The 12,568-nt window shown below is 36.4% G+C and overlaps 1 protein-coding gene across 1 annotated transcript in view; it reads right to left on the minus strand.

Annotated features, from left to right (window-relative positions):
- Positions 1-12,568, minus strand: part of adgrv1 (adhesion G protein-coupled receptor V1) — a 134,206-nt gene that overhangs the window by 33,525 nt on the left and 88,113 nt on the right. The window contains exon 81 of the mRNA XM_016240844.1: positions 370-486. Coding sequence (XP_016096330.1) covers positions 370-486 — 117 coding nt within the window. The remainder of the gene's footprint in view (positions 1-369; positions 487-12,568) is intronic.

The following is a 12,568-nucleotide window of genomic DNA, read 5'->3' on the forward strand; positions in this document are numbered from 1 at the left end:
CCTCATCTTGCTCCAAACCTGTATGAATTGCTTTCTTCTGTTGAACACGATATAAGCTATTTTGAAGAATGTGAATAACCAAACAGTTGCTGGTATCCACTGACCATAGTATTTTTTTGAATACTATGGAGGTCAATGTCTACCAGCAAATGTTTGGCGACCAACATTCTTCAAAATAGCTTCTTTTGTGCTCCAAAAGAGGTAGGTATGAAATAGCATTTTAACAGATATTTCATTTTTGACAGATAATCATGAATTAAGGACTCTACCTCAACTAAATTTCATTAACGAAGTGGGATTAAGTATTTAGTGTGGTCAGTGCAAAAACCTGCTACACTGACCACACAGTAGATGAAAAAATAGTTTTACCTGTATGAGCATCCAGCTGAACTGGCTGAGGTGAAAGTAATGGAAGAAGAGGCCAAGAGCAGCACAACTGTCCTCTGAGAACATGCGTCCACGGAATGCAGACACCAGGAAACAAATCTGAGAAACACAGAGTGACAGATCCATCAGCAGAGGCCCTGGAGTCCTTATACACTCATTACCCAAATCACACATTCAGATGACTCTCAGCATTCAGTTCTATCACTGAGTCCCAAAAAAGCATCTCAAATGTCTATGACTGTTCCTAGATCATTTAAACTTATAATATTTTTGATAAATATTTGAAGAGCTGACACTGTCAGGTCTTGACCAGATGTCTAGAGGACTGTTACATCACACTGCAGAATGGACAGCCAAAAGAGCAACAGTTGCCAGATCACTGTGTGTGTGTGTGTGTGTGTGTGTGTGTCTACTGAGTGTTTAAGCAGATAGCTTAATTGTAAATTGTAACATTTTAATTTAAAAACTAACAATTTTACATACATGTTACATTATATTTTCTTTAAATCTAAAATGTAAATCTCAGAAATGAAGACATCTTTACACATGATATATACATGATTATATATTCTGACAGCTACATAGAATCTAGTTTCCTATTTACAGTTAACCAACTATAGGGCCTTTTTTTGGTGTGACAAGATATAATCCAAGTCCAAGGGCCAATGTACACTTCAGGAACAGTGCAAAACATATCAAACAAAAACAACCGGGTAGTTTTACATTGTCTGTGACCTCTCAGAACTGTATTTGTAGACACATAAAAAAAAAAAACTGGCAGACAACTCTCACATGGAGGTAACGGTCCATGAATACTGTGACCCTTTCAATACAAACAACACAGTGTTTTTTCACAGTGGTTAGAGTCCCTGTTGGGAAACCCAAATTAAGGGGAAACTGTGCCTGTGGAAAACCCATCCTGGCTGCTGAGTGAAGGGAAATGTGGAGTCATTACATATGGGATGGCATTAAATGGTACTGTTGGGATAAAAGTCAAGAGGACAGCGAGTGGTGTGAGAGGGAGGTGTCAGCGCAGGAAGGAAAAGAGGGCAGGGACGTCCGCAATGTGCAGTGTCCATCAGGTGCATGCTGGGAAGTGTGATTCTGGAGTGGAAATGTGGTACTGCTGCCAAAAAAACAAAAAATTCTATACTGTGTGTGTTAATTAGTACCAGGGTCATGGAATAATCTCATAAACAAACTCAAATAAAGCCTTGTTCGCTCAAACATATTCTTTCACAGTCTGTCATCATTTTAGTTTGAGACCTACATTTTACATTTTACAATATTAAGGGTTGTTTTTGAGGTTGGTACAAATCCTTTTTGGGTCTGTGTGATATTTACACTTACTACTGAACAGGACTAAGACGATTTTCATAAGAAAATAAGCCTGTGCAAATATCAAATATTTGGGGTTAGCATGCTTTTCTATATTTTTGAAAGAAATAATACTTTTATTCAGCAAGGACACATTAAACTGATTGAAAGTGTTGAATATATATATATATATATATATATATATCATATATAGTAATTTTAAGTGACCAATTTTTTACATTTTTAACTGATTCAAAATAATTTATCTACACATATCCTTCATAGCCTAATGTTACCAAAATACCAAAAGAAAATAGTTAGAAAAGGAAAAAGCTTGAAAAATTATGTATGGAAGCAGTTACTAGGATTGGCGGGGTTTAGCAAAGTCTCAGTTTTTTTCACAAAGCTTCTTCTGTGTCACAGTAAAAACACTCAATCACATTCAAACTCATTACAGGCTCTACAGTGACACCTTCATTAATGCACACCGAGGCAAAGCCCATGTTTTTTGTTCCTGTAGTCATCCCTGGGGCACCCACCTGTGAATAAACAGGGAGGAGATGCGATCGGGTTCCCATTCAATATGATCTGCTCACACACACCCACTCAGACGATCACATCAGTAACACTAGCTACTGATGGCAGGGGCGCCATCCCCTTCCTCTAATAACCTTTCTGGATGATTCTCTGCTCCACAATTGATCCAGCTGCCTTTTGTAACAAAATAGACATCCAGAAAGACTTCTGAAGCTAAAAGTAGCAGCTAAGTCAGTTCATCACGAACGACCCATTCAGTTCATACATCAATCCACAACGGGCTTATCACTGGCCCCTAGTCGACCATTTATCCTGCTGAAATGTGTATAAATACAAGCAACATGGCTCCAGGCAACAGTTCCTGATTAATAAGACATCAGCACCCCTGTCATGTGAAACGCATGGCCTCCGATGACATAACCAAAGCTGGTTGGGGGACAGCGGTTCATTCAGGGGCTTGAGATTGGAGAGGGGTGATAGAGAGCCACAGTGGAGATCAGAGGACCCTGTGTCTGGGACTTGTCTGGCCTGGAGACAGCCCTCAAGACCAGATGCACTTGATAATGTGGATCTGCTTATCCTTTCAGTGCAATCACTCAAACCCATAACAGGGAGTGGCAGAAAATAGACCATACAATCTGATATGCGTTGTGTTTATAGGACGGATGTACTGTACCGCGCTGTACCATAAACAATATGGGTGTAAACAGTACATGTGTGCAGGACAGCTCATGAGCTTATATCATCATGAGTTAAAAATAAAACCCACACCTGTGCAAAACCTTTGTAATATTTAATTTACACCTTGACTTATTAGTACATTTAATCTAAAGAAGCAGTGGGAAAAAAATGGATGTCAGAAAATGAGAAGTAAAATACATTTAGTGAGGTTTATGGAGTAAGTGTAAAATCTGCCAATGTAACAAAACACAATCTAACACATTTTATAGGTATATAGAGTAAAATGTCTATTAAAAATAAATAAATACAGCCAAATAATAATACTAATAAAGATTAAAATATTTAATTATTAAATACATTATTAGCCTACAATAAATTGTATTATATATATACTGTATATATACACAACAGTTCGTTCTGGTTCTCAAATCTGATTGGTTGAGAGCCGCGAGATATTGTACTGGTATCGCTACAGGAACGCCCTTTCACAATTTTGTATCACTCCACTTGTTCTAGCCGGGTCTATGTTTTTTTTCAATTATTCACTGAGCTAATCGTAGATTCGTAGATAATCGTCTAGCTTCGCGGTCTCTCTCTCATTTGGATGCACGTCTTGCCGCATTGTTTCTCTCTTATAACCTCATTATTTCTCACTAATAACCTGACTGAAGCAGCACATGCCCTTGATACGAATTCTAAAAGTGACGTATGTTTAACTGTCAACGTGAGCTTTGAATCCGTGGCGGAAGGAAGTAGTTCTGCACAAAAGAGGGTTTTATTAGGCACTCCGTTGTTTCTTTTTTAATTACACACATGTTCTGTTGAACTGTTGTATAAACGCAATATCACTCTCGTACTCGAGCGATACCGGCTCTATATCAGCTGCTGTGATTGCTCATATACACACATACACACAAAAAAAACAATACATACACACACAAATATTTATATAAATATTTGAACAAATATTTATATAAAATCATTTACTATAGGCTGGCGTTACAAACCAAAATCATGAATTTGAAGTGAATCTAAAATGCTTCATAAACATGTTTTATGACATAGAGACAGCAGATTATAATATTTTGTACTATGTCAGGTCAAGGACTGAATGAGGTTAGTTGGTTGCTGATAAGACAAAGAAACAGAGCTGTGTCAGGGCTGTCATTATGGAGACTGAGAGATGAGTCACTCACAGCATTATCAGCTTTCTAATGACAATGCTGGATTAGTGCCAGACAGTCCTACAACGCCACTGTCTTATCTGAATTAATGCCCAAGAAGACAGACATTCACTATTGTGGTTTGTTTGGTTTGGTTCCTTGTTTGGTTGTATGGATGTAAAATATGTGTTTATGTACAATGTATCTACCAACATCTATGGAACAAGACAAAAAATACATCTATATTCAAATGTAAATTGGAAAACAAAAATCTTAATATCTAGATTTACAGTTAAATTCAGGTAAATGTATAATTTTTAAGGGTGATTAAATATTTTTGCAGAGATAAAAAAAAAAAAGTAAAAAATTATATAAATTATATACATTTGCTTTTGCACTTGTTTCATCATGCTATCAGTTTAAATAATTCAAACAAAATATTCAAACATTAAACATTAAAGTTGCTATGGTAAGAAAGCAGCTGGGAATGCAAAGGTAAACAACATTTTTGCAGCTAATTCTCAGCTGACTTGGAGTCTCCACAGATACTATACCCGGAGGAAGACACTGAGCTTAAAATAGTCATACACCATGCATTAAAAACATTATCTTGACTGACAGGCAGATGACTGGGGAACCATGCATGTTGAAGTGAGAATGACAGCCCTGCCAGGAGCTGCAGACTAAAAGCTACTTCAACATGTGCACTAAGCTTCTTTGGTTAAAAAGCATCTATTGAAGGACAAATTAATATAAAACAACACCAATGGCTCAGTGATCGACTTGTCTGCTTTACGTATATTATTGGCCTTGAGACATCTTCTACATAATTCCAAACTCTTTGGTTTTATTTTATCTTACAAGAAAAAAAGTATAATAATTTCTAATAATTTCTCTGGGCAGCCACAAAGAATTTAATTGGCTTCTGTCAAACATCGCTCTATAACCATGCAGACATCCCATCACACAAGTTGGCAGGGAATGGAATTGACCACATTTCACTACAGTGTGAATGACGATAAACGTGTTGCCTCCTTCTCAAGTGTCAGATGCTGATTTGTAAGACATAATATCTGGAGCGAGTACCTGATCGAAGTAAAAATCAATTCACTCTTGCAGCAGTACGTATTGAGCTTAGAAATAGCTTTTCCAAGCTCAATATAAGTAATATTGGATGCGTTTCTGTGCTTCCATGATCATTAACAAAAAAAAACTTTACTAAAACACATAATGTGTGCAAGTGGATTATATAGACTACAAAGTTATTTTGAACTCCATATTTCCAATGAGCACAAATGTCTTTCTTTTTTTTATATATATAATTATTTTATAAGGATACCTGAGAAACAGGTCAATGCATTAATCTCTGCAGTGTGTTTTTGTGCAGTCTGCTGCACTCAGAGCCACTCCAGTCCTGTACTCCATTGGTGTGCCTTTGAGTGTTACTATATATAGATACTGTGTTAGTCACAGATGCACCTCCCCCCTTTTCCAGAGCCGACTATAAAGGAGTCAAGCAGTCTGTGGCCTCGAGCTGATTTCCACACACATCAGTCAGACAGGTAAACCTCAGTACCAGCCCTGTGGGCATATGTACTGTGTAAAACAATCACGTGTGAAAATAATCTAGAACAGCTCAATGATATACATTATCTGTGTACAAAATACTCAAACAACTATCATCGCCATCTGATGGAAATTTGTACATGCAGGTTGATGTGAAGGGAAAAATTGCAGGGATCCATCTGCCTTCCCCCTCAGAAGAGAGAGCCGGCTAGGCTGTTTCCTGTCTGGAGGATGCATGTGTGTTAGTCATCAAGCAACAAGCAAGATATATATTTGGCTCAAGGTGTGGTATTAGTTGCTGTTTTGAAGAATAAATCAATCACAGCTCCACTGCATGATAGATGGTACTTTTGGCATCTTCTATGAGGACTATGTTTCCATATATTATACTAGTGTGAGTTAAATTATGACTGCACTAACAAAAAAGTTGTTAGTTACCTTTTTTTTGACATGGTAAGCATGGTAATGCAATTTACTTGATTCATTCCTATTTTTTAGTAGAACAACAAAAAGTTGCATCAATGTCTTAAGCTCAACAGAGCACCAGAGCAACATCACCAGAATAATAATATGAAAACAAAACAAAAAAAATTTTTTTATTAAAAAGTTTTAAACAATTATTAGGGTGTATTTTTTCATTTTTATTTAGGATAAATATATATCCCAAGTTAATGCAGTCAACTGTCATCCTAATTGATTTAATTTATTCAGAAATTGTTTATTCACGTGCCAAAAAAATATGGCCCTGATTAAATACATATTAAAAACATTATATCAAAGGACAGTTATTTATTAACAAAAAAAATTGTTGGCCTTCAGATAATTTCAATGTAGTGTATGAAGGTTTTCTTTTTTTCGTCACTGTAAAACATACACTCACAGTATTTTCTGTGAATTTCAACTGAAAATGAATGAATGAATAAATAAACAAATGAACAAACGAATGAATTAATTAACGAACACACAAACACACACATTTTTAAACATATTTCTAATTTTCTTTTTGAAATTTTTTGAAATTATAAGAACACTATTTCCCTAATCTGGATCTCCAGAAATAAGAGAATGTGGCAGTTTGAATCATCATCAAAGAACATCTCAGAGGGTCAATATGCTCCTCTCAGAGATCTGCTGCTGATGTTGACTTGGCACAGGGTGCTAATAATAGCCCTGGCCAAAAAGATTACATCACCAGCAGAGCGTGAGAGATGAGTCACGTCAACCAGACGGTCCGAATCTTCAATGTGTCATTCATAACACCATCCTTGTTCTCAATTGGCCTTTTTCTTTCATTTTCTCCCCCCACTTCCTATCCCACCCCCCTCCTCTAACAGCTACCGGTCTGAACTAGCTGGTTCCAGACTCAGCAGCATCGTGGGTGTTTCCTCAGCTACTTTTGTTCAGTGGGAGCCAAAGGCACAAATTTCTCACAAACATCCACCTTCATCTCTGCTATAATCTCTTCTTTCTGCCTTTCTTCTCATTCGGCAAGATCCCTCGTTGCTCATGACAGGGCTTTCCCCAAACTGTCAGGTCTGATGGGATTTTCCCACAGACTTTCATCAACCAAAGTGGTTGCGGATGAGTGCCTCAGGCACACACTACGTGAATATGGGACTCCTCAAGAAAAGGTGAAATAGCTGTGGGACGTGATTAGTGGGTCAGTGTGGGAAGGCTGCACCTGATGTGTGACTCATGAAAAAATACTGAATGTTAGATGTGCGGGCGGCTGTTCATAAGGAAGTCTTTATCTTCTACATCCTTTTAAATTCATTTTCGCAATCTGGTTTCAGACGGAATCATGTCAAGACCTTGAAAAAGAAAAAGTTGTTTATTTTTTAAAAGGATGTTTCATGATCTCACATAAACAACTTTTTCTTTTTCAAGGTCTTGACATGTTTCCGTCTGAAACCAGATTGTGAAAATGAATTTAAAAGGATGTATGAGCCAATGAGCGCATGTACTGGCACTTTTAGCAGGGTTGTGATAAAGAGTGGCACAGTCACCCTGAAATATGACTGCCGCCCCCACTGGATCCCCCAACATTATTGGGCTAGAGTGCTGTCAATCTGACGATGCCTGTATGCCACTAGACCAGAGTGCTGTCAATTGCTGCCTGATTGTTGCATGCAAAGTTTGCATTTGGAGCGCTCAACAACGCCATTAGATCAGTGGGCTCTGTCAGTGCTTTGGCAAGGTAACACTTTTGTTTGCCATGCAATAAAGCTAAGTTCAAAGGCCAATTTAAAATATTGGTACAGTAAATAAAGTGCAAAAAATCTGTATTTTGTTTAGGCAGTAATTGTGGCACTTTTGTGGCACATTTGTCCAAATATTTGTGGCAGATTTGTCCAAAAGGTGTGCGTTTTTTGTACCAATGCATCGTTAGAGGATCAGCGTTTCATGTAATATTCCCATATAAACTTTAACATCCAATTAAAAAACATTCTACATCCTTTTAAATTCATTTTCGCAATCTGGTTTCAAGACCTTGAAAAAGAAAAAGTTGTTTATGTGAGATGATGAAACATCCTTTTAAATGTTTAATTATTTCAGCACTTTTAGATCTCAGATCCTCGTTGAACCTAAAGGAAGAGCTATAAATGATCAAATATTCTCAGTGTAGTTCAAATATTCTAATTAGGAATCTTAAGCAATCAAAACATTATACGTTATCACAATTAACATTTGGTCCAGTTAATCCAGTGCTCATGTTTATGCAACGTTATTTTGTTATGAAACATATAACTCCCACTCTTTCAGTGCTCAGACTAAATACAAACATACACACTGACCATTGACATTCAGTGGGACATTATTGCACCCTTGGCACTAGTCCGGATGACCTGGCCCCTTTTTTCTTTTGTTCATGATTACATTACAACCCCTTATGCAAGCTTGCTTTCAGCAGGGACTTGGAAGTCCATTGTTTTTTTGATGACATACGCAGTCAGTTTTTTTTAAATCGAAGAATGGCATAAAAACAAATTTGAATTTGCACTGCACTGCTACCAGGGCCGTTTCTAGGCATAGGCGAGCTAGGCGGTCGCCTAGGGCACCACCCTAGGGGCGCCAATGAGCACATGTACTGGCACTTTTAGCAGGGTTGTGATAAAGAGTGGCACAGTCATCCTGAAATATGACTGCCGCCCCCACTGGATCCCCCAACATTATTGGGCTAGAGTGCTGTCAATCTGACGATGCCTGTATGCCACTAGACCAGAGTGCTGTCAATTGCTGCCTGATTGTTGCATGCAAAGTTTGCATTTGGAGCGCTCAACAACGCCATTAGACCAGTGGTCCTAGGTCCTCTGCTATTTTCGATATACATGTTGCCACTTGGTAATATTATTAGGAAATACGGGATTAGTTTCCACTGTTATGCCGATGATACTCAACTATATATCTCAACAAGACCAGATGAAACTTCTTATTTTGTTTAGGCAGTAATTGTGGCACTTTTGTGGCACATTTGTCCAAATTTGTCCAAAAGGTGTGCGTTTTTTGCGCCAATGCATCGTTAAAGGATCAGCGTGTCATGTAATATTCCCATATAAACTTTAACATCCAATTAAAAAATATTTGTATAGTAAAATTAGCTAATTCACGAGATTTAAAGGGGACGTTAACCAGTAGCAAATGATTAAGTAGCTGCATTGGTTACTTTTATGCCACTGATAAAGCTTTTATATGTAGTTTGGGGTAACAAAGGGGTTTTATAGGTTTGACTGAAATAATAATAATAATAACTGACACATTAAATCAATGGTTAAAGAAACAACAACAAAAAATTGAACAAAAAACAGATGAAGACAAAAAAGTAGCCATTGATAATATCTAAACAATATGTAGTAGTATAGTATATAGTATCCAAATCAAAATTTAATAAAATTAATTTATGTGTGATTTATGTGTAAATTATGTGCAATGTCTTAGCCACTAGGGATTGTTACATAGGGCTATACAGGCATCTAGTGGCAACACAATGATATTACAGATACTAAATTGTGCAAAATGTTTGTCTTACCAGTCAATTTACAAATAATGCATTCAGATTTGTGGAACTCAATGCACTGAATCTCCACAAATTAGTGTCATTACTATGACAACCAATTTAAATGTGACAAGCAACTATATACATTTTTGGGGGGGGGGGGGGCAATAGGGATTTCGCCTAGGGTGTCAAATTGGCTAGAAACGGCCCTGACTGCTACTATGACAAACAGAAGACACTCCAGAAAACACATTTAAAGAGCGTGACACTGTTGATACCTCACTACACATGTATATAAGAATACAGTAACAGAGAATATGGTTACACTACTGTTAAAAAGTTTGGGGTTGGCAAGATTTTTGTAATGCTTTTTAAAATAATTTTCTTATGCTCACTCAGACTGCATTTATTTGATCAAATATACAGTAAAAATATTACAATTTTAAACAACTGTTTTCTGTTTTAATATATTTTATGAGGTAATTCATTCCTGCGATGGCAAAGCTGAATTTTTGCAGCCATTACTCCAGTCTTTAGAGTCTGATTTTTGTGGAAACTCTGCTTATTTTTGCCCCAGAATTTTTTGATGAATAGAAAGTTCACAAGAACAGCATTTATTTCAAACATGAATCTTTTATAACATTATACATGTGTCACTTTTGATCAAATTATTTTATCCTTGCTGAAAAAGTATTAATTTCTGTAAAAATATATCTTACTGACCCCAAACGGCTGAACGATAGTGTATTTGCAGACCCAAGACACACTTTGTAAACATCATTGCATGCATTGTATAACAAAATATCAAACCAAGTGGATTTATTTTAAAGACAGCACAAGCACACTTTTCACTTTTTAATGGTCTTAATAATAATACATATACCCCCGGTTTCAAAGACAAGGCTTAAGCCTAGTCCCAGACTAAAATGCAAATCTGTGCTGTTTTAACTGAAATAAACTTGCACTGACTGATCTTAAATGATGTCCATTTCATTGTTGTTGCATGCCAGTAGTGTTTTTATCTTTTCATTTTTATAAAAACCACTTAAATGTCCTAATTGAACTATGGCCTAATCCTGGCTTAACATAAACCCTGTCTATGAAACCAGGCAAGACAAAAGCTGTAATGACATTATATAATTAATTTGATAAACTATACCTGTGGTATCTCTGCTTGGACACTGGTGTGAACATCAACACTTAAAATGATCTTTGTACCAGGTGGTTAAAAGTCACAGAAAAGCTCTAGCATAATTTACATAGTTTACAGATGCTATTTGGTTTGATATTTTGTATTTAATGCAATGAATTTCAGACTTTTTTTAAGGTGCCTTAATAGTCCTAACATCTTTTGGCTCCACTGTATATTTAATAAAGACATGCTACAAAGAAACAATAATACAACATGTTACGAAAGGTTACTAAAGACCTACATGTTTAAATGACTTTGAAAAGTGGTGACAGGAACTTCAATCATCCTCTTCAAGCCAGCTTTAGCTGAATAACATAGCAGCAGTGACTTCAAAGCCTACTTTATCATTCTTAGTAAAATCTCCTTTAAGTGTCTGAGCGTGATAAAACCAAACAAGCTTTAGTCCCTCACATCTAAACTCATAGACATTGTGTTGCTGTTGTCACAAATCTCCTAGCTACCTGATACTGCTACCGCTCTCCTCCACAAAACAACACATGCTGTCGTTCATCTCATGCCAGACTGCAGCAAAAAGAAGAGCTGGCCTCAGTGTTGACTATCACGATGACACATTTCGGGTCAAAGCGGACACGCCATCCAGCCAAAATAAAAGTGACCATGGGAACACAGTCATAAACAGGCCTTCAGAAAAACATTAATGGCACAAAAAATTAAAAAGAAAAAAAAAAAGTAATTCAGTACTGTGTATATGCGACCCAAATCCTCCAAAAGAACTATTATTGAAGAATAACGATTGACACATCATTCAAAAAATTAATATTGATTGAAAGTAACTTTGTAAAAGTTAGAAAGCAGGATATTAATGAATGATTTCACAATGCTAATAATCCCCAACTGGGAGATTCATTGAGAAGCACTTGATTTTTAATGGTTATATAATTCACCTTGAGACAAACAGGGACATAACAAGCAGAGAAACACAGCACACACACACACACAGAGACACACACACCAAATCATTATAGCTCATGAGAATCTCACTTTGAGATGCCCTTCAGGTTTATCAGCTCCTGTCATGTCCAGATCCACATCATATTATCATTTATGCATGTAGACATAAAATGTTGCATAAAATGGTTTAAAATGACTCCAGCCCAATGGGTCACACTTTCTCAGCTATTTCTATTTCAAGGTTTATTTGTCCTTTCTGAAAGATTACAGGGAGTTTTTCTTGCCATTGACTAGCTTATATAGGGTTATATAGGCTTATTAAAAGTGCGTCAGAGCTATATATATATATATATATATATATAGCTATTTATTACATTTTCATTTAGAGGACAATAAAAGCAGTCAAAACTAACAAAAGAGCAACAATATATAAGGGCAAATGACAAGTCTCGGTTAGCCTAACGCAGTACACGTTGCAAGGTGTATATATACAGTATATACAGTATATTATACACACACATATACACACATACACACCACACACACACACACAGAAAAAACAAGTAGATAGAATAGAAAAAATAGAAAGCTAGTGTATTTTTTTATATAAAAAAAGATGATAAATATAGATAAAGTAGAATTAAAATAGAATAGAAAGTGCTAGAGTTATAGGGTCAAATAAAGGTGGAACAGATGTGTTTTTAGTCGTTTCTTGAAGATGGCTAAGGACTCAGCTGCTCGGATATACAGTATATATATATATATATATATATATATATATATATATATATATATATATAATATATACTCTCTACACTC

The sequence above is a fragment of the Sinocyclocheilus grahami genome, unplaced genomic scaffold (genome assembly GCF_001515645.1).
Source record: "Sinocyclocheilus grahami isolate Dianchi unplaced genomic scaffold, SAMN03320097.WGS_v1.1 scaffold602.1, whole genome shotgun sequence".
Taxonomy (NCBI): domain Eukaryota; kingdom Metazoa; phylum Chordata; class Actinopteri; order Cypriniformes; family Cyprinidae; genus Sinocyclocheilus; species Sinocyclocheilus grahami.